General features: G+C 37.8%; 1 protein-coding gene across 7 annotated transcripts in view; it reads left to right on the plus strand.

Annotated features, from left to right (window-relative positions):
* Positions 1-15344, plus strand: part of SPHKAP (SPHK1 interactor, AKAP domain containing) — a 196497-nt gene that overhangs the window by 145544 nt on the left and 35609 nt on the right. For 4 of the 7 annotated variants that reach the window (XM_050752095.1, XM_050752099.1, XM_050752098.1 and 1 more), the window contains 2 exons: positions 11161-11220; positions 13172-13306. In XM_050752095.1, coding sequence (XP_050608052.1) covers positions 11161-11220; positions 13172-13306 — 195 coding nt within the window. Of the gene's footprint in view, positions 1-11160; positions 11251-13171; positions 13307-15344 lie in introns of all 7 variants that reach the window. The other 3 variants (XM_050752094.1, XM_050752097.1, XM_050752096.1) reach the window with 1 other exon arrangement.

Here is a 15344-nt window from a genome sequence, read left to right on the forward strand (position 1 = left end):
GCAAATGTGTATGACTTTCAGAAGAGAGAGAAAGCAACCACTAGATGTTATTATGTTTTATTACTTTAAAGGTGAAAAAGTCTTTAATGGAAGTTTAGTGGAAGAGTTAAAACACAAAATTCTACAAAATTGTAAAGCATGCAATATTTATATTCAATTTATCATGTCTATGGCATTTTTTCTTACCCCATAGTCAAAGTTAGGTTGTCTCATTGTACCTGAGGAAGACTTTCATCAATTATTTGATTAGCTTTTTAACATTAATGAAAACTACATCCTCGGCCAGGCACAGTGGCTCACACCTGTAATCCCAGCACTTTGGGAGGCCAAGATGGGTGGATCACTTGAGGTCAGGAGTTCAGGACTAGCCTGACCAACGTGGTGAAACCTTGTCTCTACTGAAACTGCAAAAATTAGCCAGGCATGGTGGCACATGCCTGGAGTCCCAGCTACTCAGGAGGCTGAGGCACGACAATTGCTTGAACCTGGCAGGTGGAAGTTGCAGTGAGCCGAGATCGTGCCACTGCACTCCAGCCTGGGCGACAAAGCGAGACTCCATCTCAAACAAAACAAAACAAAAAAGTGCATCCTCAATTAACTCTTCTAAATGTTTAAAATAAAACTAACCTATATATCCTTTCATACATTGTGTTGAGAAATTGAAATTATGCCTTGGATTCAAGTGTTTGATCTGCACATAAAAGCTGGCATTTGCTCATTCTGATCCAACATCTTTTTCTCTAATAATAAAGGATCTGTTGTCTGCAGGTCTATAAGTTCTCTCAGTATTATTCATATTTGAAATTGAATCAGTAATAATGACTAGAGAATGCTTGATATTTTTAACCTGCCTATATTTCCGTTTTAAATTGCAGTCTTTTTGTAATTTCATGTATGTCGTTGGATACCTATTGCATATTCCTTGCAATCATTCCGTGGTATTATAACACATGATGGCAGGCAGTACCCATAATGCTGGCATCCATTTATATCCATTAAGTCATAAACGCCTCTGGGAACAAGAGGGAAGTCATTTCTTAATTAAATGTTCCATAGCCCTGAAAAACAAAATAACATTCTGTTCTTATATATAAGTAATAAAGGTTTAGAAAAGGCAATTTAATGTCTTAGGTCAGTAGATAATGTTTATGTAATTAAACAGAAATAAATACTTATGCCAAGTAAATAGAATTTGGGTGGCAGAAAAAATTACAGGCAAGGAGCCAAATTTTAATTGTTTTATGTTCTCAGAAATGGCTGTTCTTTATAAATAGTCGATCTCAGTCACTAAAAAACTACATATTATATTGTTCTATTTATATTAAATTTCCAGACCAAACACATCTATAGAAATATAAAGTAGATTGATAGTTGCCTAGGGCTGGGAAGAGGGTATTTGGGGGAAATGGAGAATGACTGCTAATGGATATAGCTTCTTTTAGAAACGATGAATATACTAAAAGTTATTGAATCACACACTTTAAATGGATACGTCATATGGTATGTAAATTAGATCTGAATAAAGCCATTGTCTTTAAAAAATAAATACATAATGATAGTAAGACTTGATAAAGAATTGAGTAAATATCCCCAGGCCCCAACCCAAGAGATTTTGATGAAATAGTTGTGGTTCAGAGCCCAGGAACATGCAGGTGTAAGAACTCTTTCCAGATGATTCCGATGGGCCATGCAGGTGGGTTAAATGTTCTTACTCCCGGAGCCAGGTGGTCTTCAGACCTAAATGCAGCTCCTTCCAGGAGTAAGCCAGTCCCTGTGGTGCTCCATTGGTGGTTTGTTTGTTTGCACGATTGCTTGTTTGTTGTTGTTGTTGTTTTTGTTTGTTTGTTTTTTTCTTCTGCTCTCTCCTACTTGGGTCCTTTTAATTTCCACGTTCACTTTCTTCTCCCTTTTCCGGGAAATAAGAGTAGTCCTCATAGTTCTGGTTCAGCCTTAAGACTGCCGACTAGTAGAAGATGACTAGCTGCTCTGTTTCTAAGACTCACCGGACAATTCACAAGCCACAGGACATGGCTCCCATCTCCTTTCCTCACAACAGCATGGGAGCTGAGAGCAGAGCCAGCATCTGCACATCCCCTCCCACGGCCAGTGTCCTCTGCTCCACATTACCACCTAGATTCATTCAGCAAATCTGCACTGTATTACATAGAGTAATACACTTACTCTAAGCCAAGGTTATACCCTCTAGTGATCATAAGATTTCAGAGAATGTAGAACTGTTTTCTTCCTTTTGTTTTGAGACAGAGTCTCACTCTGTCACCCAGGCTGGAGTGCAGTGACACTATCTCTGCTCACTGCAACCTCCTCCGCCTCCTGGGTTCTGCTGAGTAGCTGGACTACGGGCATGCGCCACTATGCCCGGCTAATTTTTGTATTTTTAGTAGAGACAGGGTTTCGCCATGTTGGCCAGGCTGGCCTCGAACTCCTGAACTCCCGAACTCATGTGATCTACCTGCCTTGGCCTCCAAAAGTGCTGGGTCTATAGGTGTGAGCCACTGTGCCCAGCCCAGAACTGTCTTCTAAACAAATACTTGGAGAATCCTGATTTAACTTTCCTAAGGGCCCTTGGAAATAAAAATGATTATCCCCGAGAAAAGAAATTAGTGCTTAGAATATCTGCCTTAAACTTAGAGTGTAGTGTTGGCATGTAGTGGAATTCCACAAAAAATTGCTGATTGATGGAAAACAGAGAATAGCCACACTAGAGAAACTGCCAGTGGCTGATAAAACACAAGAAAGCTATTCCTAAAAAATCATATAGGAAAACATCTTACAGTACTGTGTATTTTTAATATGCTAATTTTCTATTACCACTTTATTTTTATATAACCCAGAGCACCTTTTTCCAAGCAGGTGAAGTGTAGAAACACATTTTTCTACTGATTCTTTAGTTTTCATTTGATCCAAATAATTACTCAGGGCCTACTTTCAAGAAGGAAACACTTGCTAGTAACAGATCTTTAAAATGGAAATCTAAAATAAATATAACGTGTTACATATCTAGTAAAAGTACATCAGACATTACATGTAAGTGTATCCTCTTGATTCAAATGAAAGGTCTAAGACAATAAACACTACATTTTTATGGCAAAATAGCTAATTATCTTGAGTGTATACTTCTTTTTTAATTTTATTTTTTAAGCTATCAATAAAATTGACTTCAGGTATGTTTCGTTAAAAGACCTCTAGTATTTTAGGTATTTGTGCTCCTTTTACTGTATCTCTTATCACAAACTGTTCGAGGAGCTTCCCCCAGAATTGCAATTCAAAATTATTTTTAATGTTGACAATAAAAAAAGGAGAGAAGCTGGACAGTCTTAAATGTCAATAAAACTTTATAATTCATTTCGTGTAATTGTTGCAATCACTTCAAAGCAATGACTGGATATAAATGCAGTATTTTCCCAAACAGTCAAATGTATTCCAGAATGGCCACAGCATGGTGGCATAATACCATTGATGAAAAACTTGCCTACAGTCCTAGGCAGAAAAAATGTCATATTCTTTATAAGGTAATTTTGGTCCAGGGTCCTGAATCTAGCAGAAGCCTTTTGGTTAGAAAAAGAAAGGAGGCAATGTTTTCTTTGGATGCTTTGTGAATCAGCATTTTGATGCCATCAAATTAAGAGATGCTGTCATATCCCACATGGCCAGATGGCTGCATTGTTAGAAGCTGCTTAAAAGAAGGAATTGCTTTTCTTCTAAGAAAAACTGTAAGTATATATTTGGTCATATTCAACATTCAAATATCTAGATTTTAAGGCAATTCGACATCATGCTGTGGGTTAATATTTTCTGAAAAGGTTTTCTTTTTTTTTTAATTATTTTTTGTTATTATACTTTAAGTTCTAGGGTACATGTGCATAATGTGCAGGTTTGTTACATATGTATACTTGTGCCATGTTGCTGTGCTGCACCCATCAACTCGTCATTTACATCGGGTATAACTCCCAGTGCAATCCCTCCCCCCTCCCCCCTCCCCATGATAGGCCCCGGTGTGTGATGTTCCCCTTCCCGAGTCCAAGTGATCTCATTGTTCAGTTCCCACCTATGAGTGAGAACATGCGGTGTTTGGTTTTCTGTTCTTGTGATAGTTTGCTAAGAATGATGGTTTCCAGCTGCATCCATGTCCCTACAAAGGACACAAACTCATCCTTTTTTATGGCTGCATAGTATTCCATGGTGTATATGTGCCACATTTTCTTAATTCAGTCTGTCACTGATGGACATTTGGGTTGATTCCAAGTCTTTGCTATTGTGAATAGTGCCGCAATAAACATACGTGTGCATGTGTCTTTATAGCAGCATGATTTATAATCCTTTGGGTATATACCCAGTAATGGGATGGCTGGGTCATATGGTACATCTAGTTCTAGATCCTTGAGGAATCGCCATACTGTTTTCCATAATGGTTGAACTAGTTTACAATCCCACCCACAGTGTAAAAGTGTTCCTATGTCTCCACATCCTTTCCAGCACCTGTTGTTTCCTGACTTTTTAATGATTGTCATTCTAACTGGTGTGAGATGGTATCTCATTGTGGTTTTGATTTGCATTTCTCTGATGGCCAGCGATGATGAGCATTTTTTCATGTGTCTGTTGGCTGTATGAATGTCTTCTTTTGAGAAATGTCTGTTCATATCCTTTGCCCACTTTTTGATGGGGTTGTTTGTTTCTTTCTTGTAAATTTGTTTGAGTTCTTTGTAGGTTCTGGATATTAGCCCTTTGTCAGATGAGTAGAGGTTTTATTAATAGATGTTAGCTAACTTTAGGAAAAATGAAAAAAATTCAAGCAGAGGAAATCAAAGGACTCACCTCCTAGCCTAAAACCCTGGTGTCCTCTGACCTCTGGCACAGTGATTTGCCCCTAGTGGACGCAGAATACAATGACATCTCTTAATGATTGCATTTCACTATCAGAATAGTCTAAAATGTTGACTAAAATTAATACATGAAAACATAAAACTGCACTTATGATATGGTTTTGATCCCGACAATTGTCATCATCAGTTATTTCTATGTGTTTTCAATTCAAAAAGTCTAACTCATTTTTATCTGATATAAAAGCAGTGATTTCGTCTGACTTTATTTGTGTCAAATAAAACTATTTAGGGAATACAGTTGCCTCAAAAAAGTTTCTGTGAATTACAATCCACTTAAAAATTACTTGTTTTGTATTGAATACTAGATTTTCACGTCAGCCTCTTCCTCACATCAGTTTTTCACAAAGATATATTTTATATCACCAGTTAACAAAATTTCACAATAAAATTTGAGTGTTATAAATGCCTACATGGAGCTTCATTTATGAAAAGAGAGTCATAAATAAGAGTAATCACTGAGATTACTTGGCTAATAACCCATGATACTAAAAAATAAAGTATATTTCCTATAGACATTCAAATTTTTATTACATATAAGTAGTTTTGAGGAATATTTTATTAGATTATATAAAATTCAAAATCATAAGGTGGTGTCATCTTCTCAGTGATATTTATTCCTGCAATGTCTTCTTTAAAAACCATAATAATGATAGAAGAGCAGCATTTGAGTGTAAAACATAGAGTACAACCACAAGATTAGCTCTGTTAAGGAAGCAAGAGAAGAACTGCTTGTATGCTTTTGGGATGATGCGTGTTTCCATCTGCTTCAGCTGAGTATGTCTGCAGATGGTCTCAGTAAGGACACGTGCACAAATACACAAAAGAAATGTATTTTATGTGAAGAGGAAGGAGCTGCGATTCCAAGAAAAACGTTAGCACCTTTTATGTGGCTTTATTACACTTATGATTCTCAACATTTTTGTCTTTTTCTATTTTTTAGCAAATCCTTCTTTGTGAGAAAAAGAAGCCAATCTAAGTACTGGAAATAAGAGCCAATAGCTGGGTGATTAGCTCATTTAATTCTTCTGTAGCTTCTCTACGTATTCCCTATACCTTTATGGGAAGAAAATTGTTTATTGACTACACTGGAATTCATTCTATAAATAAGGGAAATGATTATTACAAATGTCCCTTTCTTGTACACCTGTCACCTGCACTCACCAACAAGAATTTATTGAGCATCTGCCAGATGCTTGGCACCATGCTGGGCATCCAGTAATGGACAGGGCCTGCCCTCATGAACTAACAGGTTGTGAAGGCTGCAGGAAAATCAACCACTTCTATGTTCAAGAAAAAAGAATAATTATGTAAAAATACATACTTAAAAAAATCCTTTCCTAAGTCATGTGGCATATTTGGATTTGCTCATGCAGGCATTTTACAGATAATGCAAAAGCATCACAGTACTTATGCCTTATTCTCCATCGGCTGGTGGCTCCAGCATGCAACCCTAGCCTCCGCACCGACAGGATTCTCTCCAGCTTATGGAACCGTAATGCAGAATCTTCCAGGCTTTATCATTGTAGTCTCACATAACATTCATCCTAACTGCTCCTGCAAAAAACAAAATAAATAAAAAACTTTATTTCAGTTTCCCACTACCAAAAGTTTCCTCCAGTAATAACACTGTAAACGTGTTCATGATTGACCCAGTTCTCCCAACTCCCTTCTCCAGCACACATGGCCCATGATGTTTCTGTCACTTTAAGGACATGTCCTGCCTTCAGACAGACCATAACTCCCAAGAGCAAGAATAATGCCTTGTATTGTTTGTCTTCTCAGCACCCAGGATTGACACCATGCACTTTGGAGACATTCGATCTCCTCATCAAACATTCAGTCTCCTCATCAAAGCCTCCTAATCCAGGCTCACCATTCCCTAGCTCTCCTAGACAGAGCCTGGTTCTATATTCTCCTTGGACTTCAGCATTAGTGGTTGCTTAAATCTCAATTAATAGCCCCAGTTTGTAGAGATTGAAAACTTGCTAAGAGCAATCCAGTCACATGGTCCATTTCATCAAGAAGTGGATTTACTATAAAACTATCAAACTTTAGGTTTCAGGGCTGTTAATATGCATAGGCCCCAGTTTCAAGGCCCTTGGAACAGGGCCTGTCAATGTATTCACATGGCTATGCGTTTTTGTAAAATATTCAAAGTAAGATATTTTAATTTTGATTATCTCTTTCCATTTCGACTCCTACTACCTCTTACCTCCCCCCATACTGAGAGTCACTGGAGTGACCACAGGTGTTATTGGGCTCTGGCTTAAGGGAAATTGAGGGGGTTGTGTTTACATGAGATATATTTATGTGGCTTGGTACCACTTTCATATACAGTTAAGTGATTGCTAGCCATCCACATACAGCAATGACTTCCAGGAATGCTTCTACCATCAAGAGTGGTAACCCAGCCAGACACTGCAACATGAATGTGCCAGGTCAGGGATAGTGTGAGCATGTCCTACAGTTTCCAATACCAAAACTATGTAGGCAGTGAGAGAAAACAAGGTTTACATGCCAGAAGCTACTCTGTGTAAAATTCTTCCAGTCATCAGACATGGAAAACTGAAGTACAAAACTGGGTCCTCGTTGAGGCCTAGTCAAGCAGCAATTTCCTCTTGGTGGGCATTCATTTGATAGCACAGCATAGAAAATCAGAAATACATGATTCATTGTTTTCATGGAAATCACACAAAAGAGAATCAATCCAAATTATGTCTTTAGAGTATGAAACTGTAAAGGTACTACAAAGAGTGAGTATGCCTATAACAACTCATATATGAAAGAAACTATATAGTAGTTTCCCACTGAATTTGACAATAAGCTGAAAAACATATTTTCAATAAAAAGTTGGAAGTTAAAAAAATCAGTCAACCATATTAGAGGAAAACTAGCTTATTTTTCTAGTTTCTCTAGAGAAGACAATATTTCAATATTGCTTTCACATGAAGAAGTGACCGAAGCGTATTTAGTCAAAAATGTAAAAAAAAAAAAAAAAAAAAAAAAAAAAAAAAGTATTATGGAGGTGCATTGGGCAGTCGATTAGATATCATATTTCTGGCAGTTTTTATGTCTTAGTATTTGCCAGCCCTTTTAAGTTCTAGCTTTCTTGTGATTCCTTTCTTCCTTCTAAATAAGTAAATATTCACTCTCACACCTAATTTAGAATATTCCTTTTCTTTTTTTTCTTTTTTTTTTTTTTTTTTTTGAGATAGAGTCTTGCTCTGTTGCCAGGCTGGAGTGCAGTGGCATGATCTTGGCTCACTGCAACCTCTGCCTCCCAGCTTCAAGCGATTCTACTGCCTCAGCCTACGGAGTAGCTGGGATTACAGGCGCACGCCACCAAGCCTGGCTAATTTTTATATTATTAGTAGAGATGGGGTTTCACCATGTTGACCAGGATAGTCTCGCTCTCTTGACCTCATGATCCACCCGCCTTGGCCTCCCAAAGTGCTGGAATTACAGGCGTGAGCCACCACGATTGACCGTTATTCCATTTCTTAAAGAAGGCCTCACATTGCATGCATATCAGGCCCTAAGAAGCCTGGATCATCCTCTACTACCAAGATATTGAAAGATGTGCATAAGAAGTATAAGCAAGAAGTCAGTTTGTGTCTTGCTTTGTTTTTATCTTGGTTCAGCTAGCAAATGTGGAGAGTGTCCTTCAGGTGTAGGCAGAGTTTCATTTAGTAGCCTAGAATGGGTGAAAAGAGAGTTCATCCTCAGAGAACTAAAGAAAATATTGGAGGGCAGACAAATTGTTACTATAAATGCCTTTCTTTGCTTTCTGGTCTCTGCTTTGCCCTCTCCCACTGTGATGCAGGATAATAAAAGCTTTGTCATGCCCAGGGGCAAGGTAATGGGCCTTTCTTTAAGGTGAATGGAAAATCTTCTCATCAATTCAATACCTCCAGTCCCAGTTGCATGTTATTAAAAGTCCCCAAGCACTGATGGATATTGAACTAGTTTTCCAAGGGCAAAGTTTCAATTATTATATGAATATTCTCAAACTTCCCTAGATCATGAACTGCTTCTGAGCTCCATCTTCTATTTATGCTTCCATTTGCTCTGTCTGCAAAGGGACTCGTGCCGATTTCTTCCTGTTTTTCCATCTTATTAACCCAGAGTAAAAAGAACTTCTGATGAGAGTGTGGGTCCTTTTATGCCCTTTCTTCTCCCTAATGCCCATCAAGTTATCAGGAACATTTGGGGTCCCTGACTTCCCACAACACAAGTTATTCTTAACAGGTATAGATGGTGCACCCTAGGGTTACACTTCAGGGATCTCGTGAGCCCATGAAACTTGAAGCAATCTCTTATTCTTTGGGACTAAAGCAGACGTGATCTTTATACTTCTGTTTCAGTTTTTAAGATCATTCTCAAAACCTTTCCATTATTTTTTTAATCTCAAAAAGAAAAAAGATAGACTAAGAAACCATGACCCCAAAAAGTAACTAAGATCAGAAATCCCCATATATTTGCAGGCATCTGAAAGTTCAAATGTCTAACTAAATTCCAGGCAATTAATGTTCTCAGTTTTGTATCATCAAACCAACTTGTTAGAAACAAAAACCTTTGGATGATTTTTAGCAAAGTATTAAAGAACTTCATTTGCATCTTCTCATGTAGCACAAACCTAACTAGACCTAATTACCGACACTTCCCTTCCTCTAGGCCTGCCTGCAATCAGATTCTCTTATTCTCTGTGGCTTGACAGCATGTTACACCTTCTCATCTCAAAGTATTAATCATGCTGTCTGTCCAGCCCACTAGTGATGGTCCCCACCCATTCCCTATCCAACAAAAGTCTTTTTATCTTTCAAACACATAGCTAACCTCTTTGAAAACTTTAACTTTCTTTTCTCCAACCCCATCTGAATGCTCATAGTAGCTTTCTAACTATGTGATATGTTTGGGATTTAAATTACAGGCATGAGTCACTTACTCTTAGGGACATGTTATGAGAAATGCATCATTAGGTGATTTTGTCACTGTTTGAACATCATAGACTGTACTTACACAAGTCTAGAAGGCATAGCCTACTGTACCCCTAGGTTATATGGTATAACCTATTACTCCTAGGCTATAAACCTGGACAGCATGTTTGTGTCCTAAATACCACAGGCAACTGAAACACAATCATTAAATATTTGTATATCTAAACATATGTAAACATAGAAAAGGTAAAAACAGTAAAAATACAGTATTATGCTCTTAAAGGACCACTGTTGTATACGTGATCAGTTCTTGACCAAAATATTGTTCATTATGCAGCATATGACTTTATAACAATGTTTCATTGTTGTTCAGATTTATTGTTTAATATTATGGCTATTGTTTTTAGACTAACCCATTCAGACGTTTATCCAAGATGGCTAGCAAAGTGGCAAATTGTATAACAAGGTAAAATAAAGTAAAATGAACTAAAACAATGTGGCAAAGAGGAGTCCTGGCTTATTATGCACTATATTAAAAGTGGGTGGAGAAAAGGAGCAAAAATGAGAAGTGGAAAGGAGAAAACAGAGAAAAGTATTTATTGCAATTACAAACAGCCTTAGAGCATGAAAAGTTATTTTTCCTATTTCATGAGAATTGATAACACCTTGTAAACTTGAAGATTTTGTTGTGACTGTTCTATTCGCTCTAATACAAACAGACTTTTTCAGTATGTTGGGCCATAAAAGGAAGAGAGCATTTGTTGTAACCAGTGGGAAGCTGAGTAGGGTGTTGGAGAGCTATTTAGAGGCTCAAAAGTGAAATGACTATTTCTTTTTTTCTTTTTTCTTTTTTTCTTTCTTTTTTTTCTTTTTTTTTTTTTTTTTTTTTTTTTTTTTTTTTTTTTTTGAGATGCAGTCTCACTCTGTCACCAGGCTGGAGTGGGCACGATCTTGGTTCACTGCAACCTCCACCTCCCGGGTTCAAGCAATTCTCCTGCCTCAGCCTCCCGAATAGCTGGGACTACAGGCATGTGCCACCACGCCCGGCTAATTTTTGTATTTTTAGTAGAGACAGTGTTTCACCATGTTGGCTAGGATAGTCTTGATCTCTTGACCTTGTGATCTGCCCGCCTCGGCCTCCTAAAGTGCTGGGATTACAGGCATAAGCCACCACACCCACCCTGAAATGACTATTTCTATGCCAAACTGTCTAAGATGTGGAAGATTCCCAAAGCATTTGCCCCAGCTGATTCCGGCTTGCTTTCTTCTAAAAAGACAGTCAGGTTTTGACTTTAATGTACTATTTTTGCCCTCTTTCCCAGGTCTGCTTTGTGAATCTTGATGTGAACAAGGATGAATGCAGCACAGAGCACTTGCAACAGGTAACATTTGAAACTCAAGCTGTCCAGGAGGTGATTACAAGGACTATTCAACTTGATTTCATCTGTAAATAATGCTCATTTTGTAGGAGACTCTTTGGTTAGATAGTTTCATTACAGTCCATTTCCCCGACCCTTTCCCTAGCACTTACCCTCTACAGTTTGCCCTTTTTACGTTTGTGAAACTTGCTTTCCCATGTAGGCAGAACTGTCCAAGCAGGCACACAACCTCTTGCCCATCAGTGTCTTAAAATGGCTATTTGTAGATGATTTTTCCAAGACTTTTCCAAAACCTGCTGATACCAGCCAACCCTCCCCTCTGTCTCTCAGATTTGCTTCTTCCTGCTGCTTTCATCAAATGCTCTATCTGTACCCGTGGCTTGAATGTTTTGCATCCTGTTGCAGCTAAATTCCCCAAGCACATCCAAGGCCGTGAGGGCCGTGATGTAAATGCTTGACAGTATGGAAAGACTTGAAGATCTATTCAGTCCTCTGGAACTAGAGCCTGCTGATACAATGGGAATAATTAGTGCTATAATAAGGTTGCCATTCCATGCCAAAAGCTGACAATGGTTTGAATTTACCATTTGGTGTAATACTGTTTAATGTATAACAGCACACGATTTGCCACTTGATTTTCACCGAACAGTAGACCTGCAATTACTCGGTTATTGACAGTTATTCCCATATTGACAATGCTGTACTTCAAGCTTCTCAAACCCAGTTTCCCACACCGCTAATTTATTACACATTTTCACCAAGCCCCAAATATCATCATCTGTATAGTACTATGGGATTTTCAAAAGAAATTGCACACATAATTTTATTTGATAGAATTATGGTGCAGAGTCCATCAGACAGCAGGGAGGGCCAAAGCAAGTTGGCATCTAAGAGTAGCGTGTTTGAAGAGTTTATGTGTGTGATTTGAAATAATCGTCTGTTATGGCTAAGAGCATACCTTGGCACTGATGTAGCTACATGAACTGAGCTAGTTACTCATCTCTGGGCCTGAGGCTGCTTGTGTATAACATGAAAGGAATAATGGTACCTAATCCATATAGGATTGTTGTGAAGATTAAATGTAGTCAGATTTAACATATATAGAGGCTCTAGCATAGTGCTTAGTACATAGAGTAAAATCAATGCTAGTCATAATTTTATTATTATTATTATTGAAAATTAGAACAGGAGATGTATTAGTCCATTTCACGCTGCTGATAAACACATACCCGATACTGGGCAATTTACATAAGAGGTTTATTGGACTCATAAGAAAGAGGTTTGTTGAACTTACAGTTCAACATGGCTGGGGAGGTCTCACAATCATGGTGGAAGGCAAGGAGGAGCAAGTCACATCTTATGTGGAAGGCAGCAGGCAAAGAGAGAGCTTGTGCAGAAAACAATCCTGCTTTTTAAAACCATCAGATCTCATGAGACCTGTTCACTATCACGAGAACACCGTGGGAGAGACTCGTCCCCATGATTCAATCATCTCCCACCAGGTCCCTCCCACAACACGTGGGAATTATAGCATTTACAAGATGAGATTTGGATGGGGTAACAGAGTCAAGCCATATCAGAAGATTATTAGTTAAAAAAAAAAAAAAAAAAAAAAACTTTTATGCAAGGTCTTTAAAGGGAAAATTTTTCCAAGTTACTGTTTATACCTGTGGTAGGATAGTAATTACTATCATATAATGTTTACTTTATGTTTACTTTGTAAAATGTTTAGTTTCGTAAAATTTAGAACTAAAGAGTTTAAAGCTTATATTTTCTCTTTCAATCTAAACTTGCATGCTTCCACTTTATAAAATTTCTTCTGGTAAGAATCTTAGTAGATTAAGCAATCTATAATATGAGCAGTTGTGAGTATTATTTCCGAAGGTAAAATAGTTTGTGAGTAGTATATGGTGAAAAGAAATCAGCTAAACTAATAAAGATTCTTGCTTTACAGAAACTGGTCAATGTTTCACCAGATCTTCCAAAACTTATCAGTTCCATGAATGTCCAACAACCAAAAGAAAATGAAATTGTCGTCCTAAGTGGATTAGCCTCTGGAAATCTCCAGGCAGATTTTGAAGTTTCACAGGTAAGACGTAAGTTCTTGATAAGCCATTCACTTAAATCTATAGTTAGCTCAGCACAGATCAGTGTAACCCCCAAATAAACGCTACACATAAGCTTCTGTAACATAGGAATCAAAGTGTCTTTATATTTGAGAAAAGTCTGCATTTATATTTCTCTTAAATACCACCACTTAGAGTTTGACAGAGCTTTTATTACATCAACTCCTAATTTCTATTGTCTTCTCAAATTCCTAAGTTGTATTTGAACTAGAACAGATTGAGTAGGCATTGGTTACTTAGCTTGGTTTTCCACAAATCTACTGGAAAAACGAAAACGGAACTGTCTTCTCTCTTAGGAGCAGTACCAAAATTCTATTTCAGAATCCCACAGTATCATCTTTCAGATGTTATGTATTCCTTAGGAGGTACCAAACTAGCCAAGCTAGTAAATCCAGAATGGCAGCTTCAAGGATGGAAAGAGAGTGTCTTGGGCCCAACGAATAAAATATCCCTCCTCCAAAACAAATGTTATTAAAAATAAAGCAGTAACTAAAGCACTACTATTATCATTCAGTGCACTCATGTGCACTCCTACTATATAAATCACTATAACATTATTTATTTAAAGACATGTAAGTAAAATTGTTTAATTAATTTATAAGAAAAATGCACATAAAGTATGTTACAGTGATATGTAACAGCTCCAGATTAAAATGATGAGCATTTGTTTTCCACAAATTGTTCTTCCTTGGGTTTTAATTTCGCTGTCCATTTTTAAAGTCTTCTTTTATCCTTCAACTCTTCAAAATATCAAAAAGCCCCAAAGTGTCCAAATTTCAAGAAACATAATACAGTGTGATAAATCAATTAATAAACGAGAAGGCTTTATTTCCAGGTAATCAGATCTCCCTGACTTTGTAGCTACTAACAAGGTTTGTATCCTATAAATTTTACATGAATCCTAGGTAATTTGTGGCTTGTCAATAAATTGTACATTATGTCATTGAAAGCGAAGACTTTATTCCCATTTTCTTTTTAGAATTCGCATACTTTTTAAAAGCTGCCTCTGCATTATAGAACAATTTTCCTAGCTTTGGCAAGTATAGGTATTACCGAGAAATTCTGGCTTTCTTTCAATATCTCTATGAAAATTGGTATTGACATTAATTGGACTTGACCTTGAGTTTAACTTACTAGACCCTGATTAATCCCAGTTAGATTCTTAATTAAACATGGCAGAAAATTAGCTTAAACAAAAAGAGAACATATGGTTTCATGTAACCAGAAAAATTCAGGAGTAGATTAGAGACTTAAAAACAATGTCATCAAGACATGGATTTTTCTCTTGTGGCCTCTTTCCTGTTTTCTCTCCATTGACCCCATTATCAGACAAGCTCCTCCGACAAGGAAGCAATATCCCTTTGGGTTCAAGTCAGGAAAGTGTGAACGGAACGTCATTTCCGGTGGTTTTCAGCAAAAGCCTCATTGCATCCTATTGGCTCTCAAATGTCACATGCCCATCTCTGAACCAATCACTATGACCCAAGGAATGCATCGTTCAGATTGGCCAGCCTTGAGTCACATGATCACCTCTGGAGCCGGAGGTGAATCAACTCCATGTGAATCACTTGGACTCTGGTGAGGTTGACTGACTGATAGTATAGTGTGCCCTTCTCCCCAGGGCAATTGTCTGATTCATGTTTGCACCTCCTTGCATAATTTGCATACAACAGGTACTCGGAAAATACCGGGTAAGTTTCAGTTTAGTGTAGTGTGTCTAAACTCAGTGGAAAGAAAATTAAGCCAACTTCTACTTACTCTACAACAGCAGTTCCTCTCCATTTGGGGGATCACAGATACTTTGTGAATTCAATAAAAGCTATAGACCAGTGGGTCTCAAATGCTAATGCATGTACCCATCGCCAACAGATTCCTTGGAAACACAGATTCTGATTGAGTAGATCTCGGTTGAGGCCTGAGAGTAAATATATCCAACCAGCTCCCAGGTGATGCCATGGCTGCAGGTCCATACCCACACTTAGAAAAACCAGGCAATGGACC

Source organism: Macaca thibetana, chromosome 12 (assembly GCF_024542745.1).
Source record: "Macaca thibetana thibetana isolate TM-01 chromosome 12, ASM2454274v1, whole genome shotgun sequence".
NCBI lineage: Eukaryota > Metazoa > Chordata > Mammalia > Primates > Cercopithecidae > Macaca > Macaca thibetana.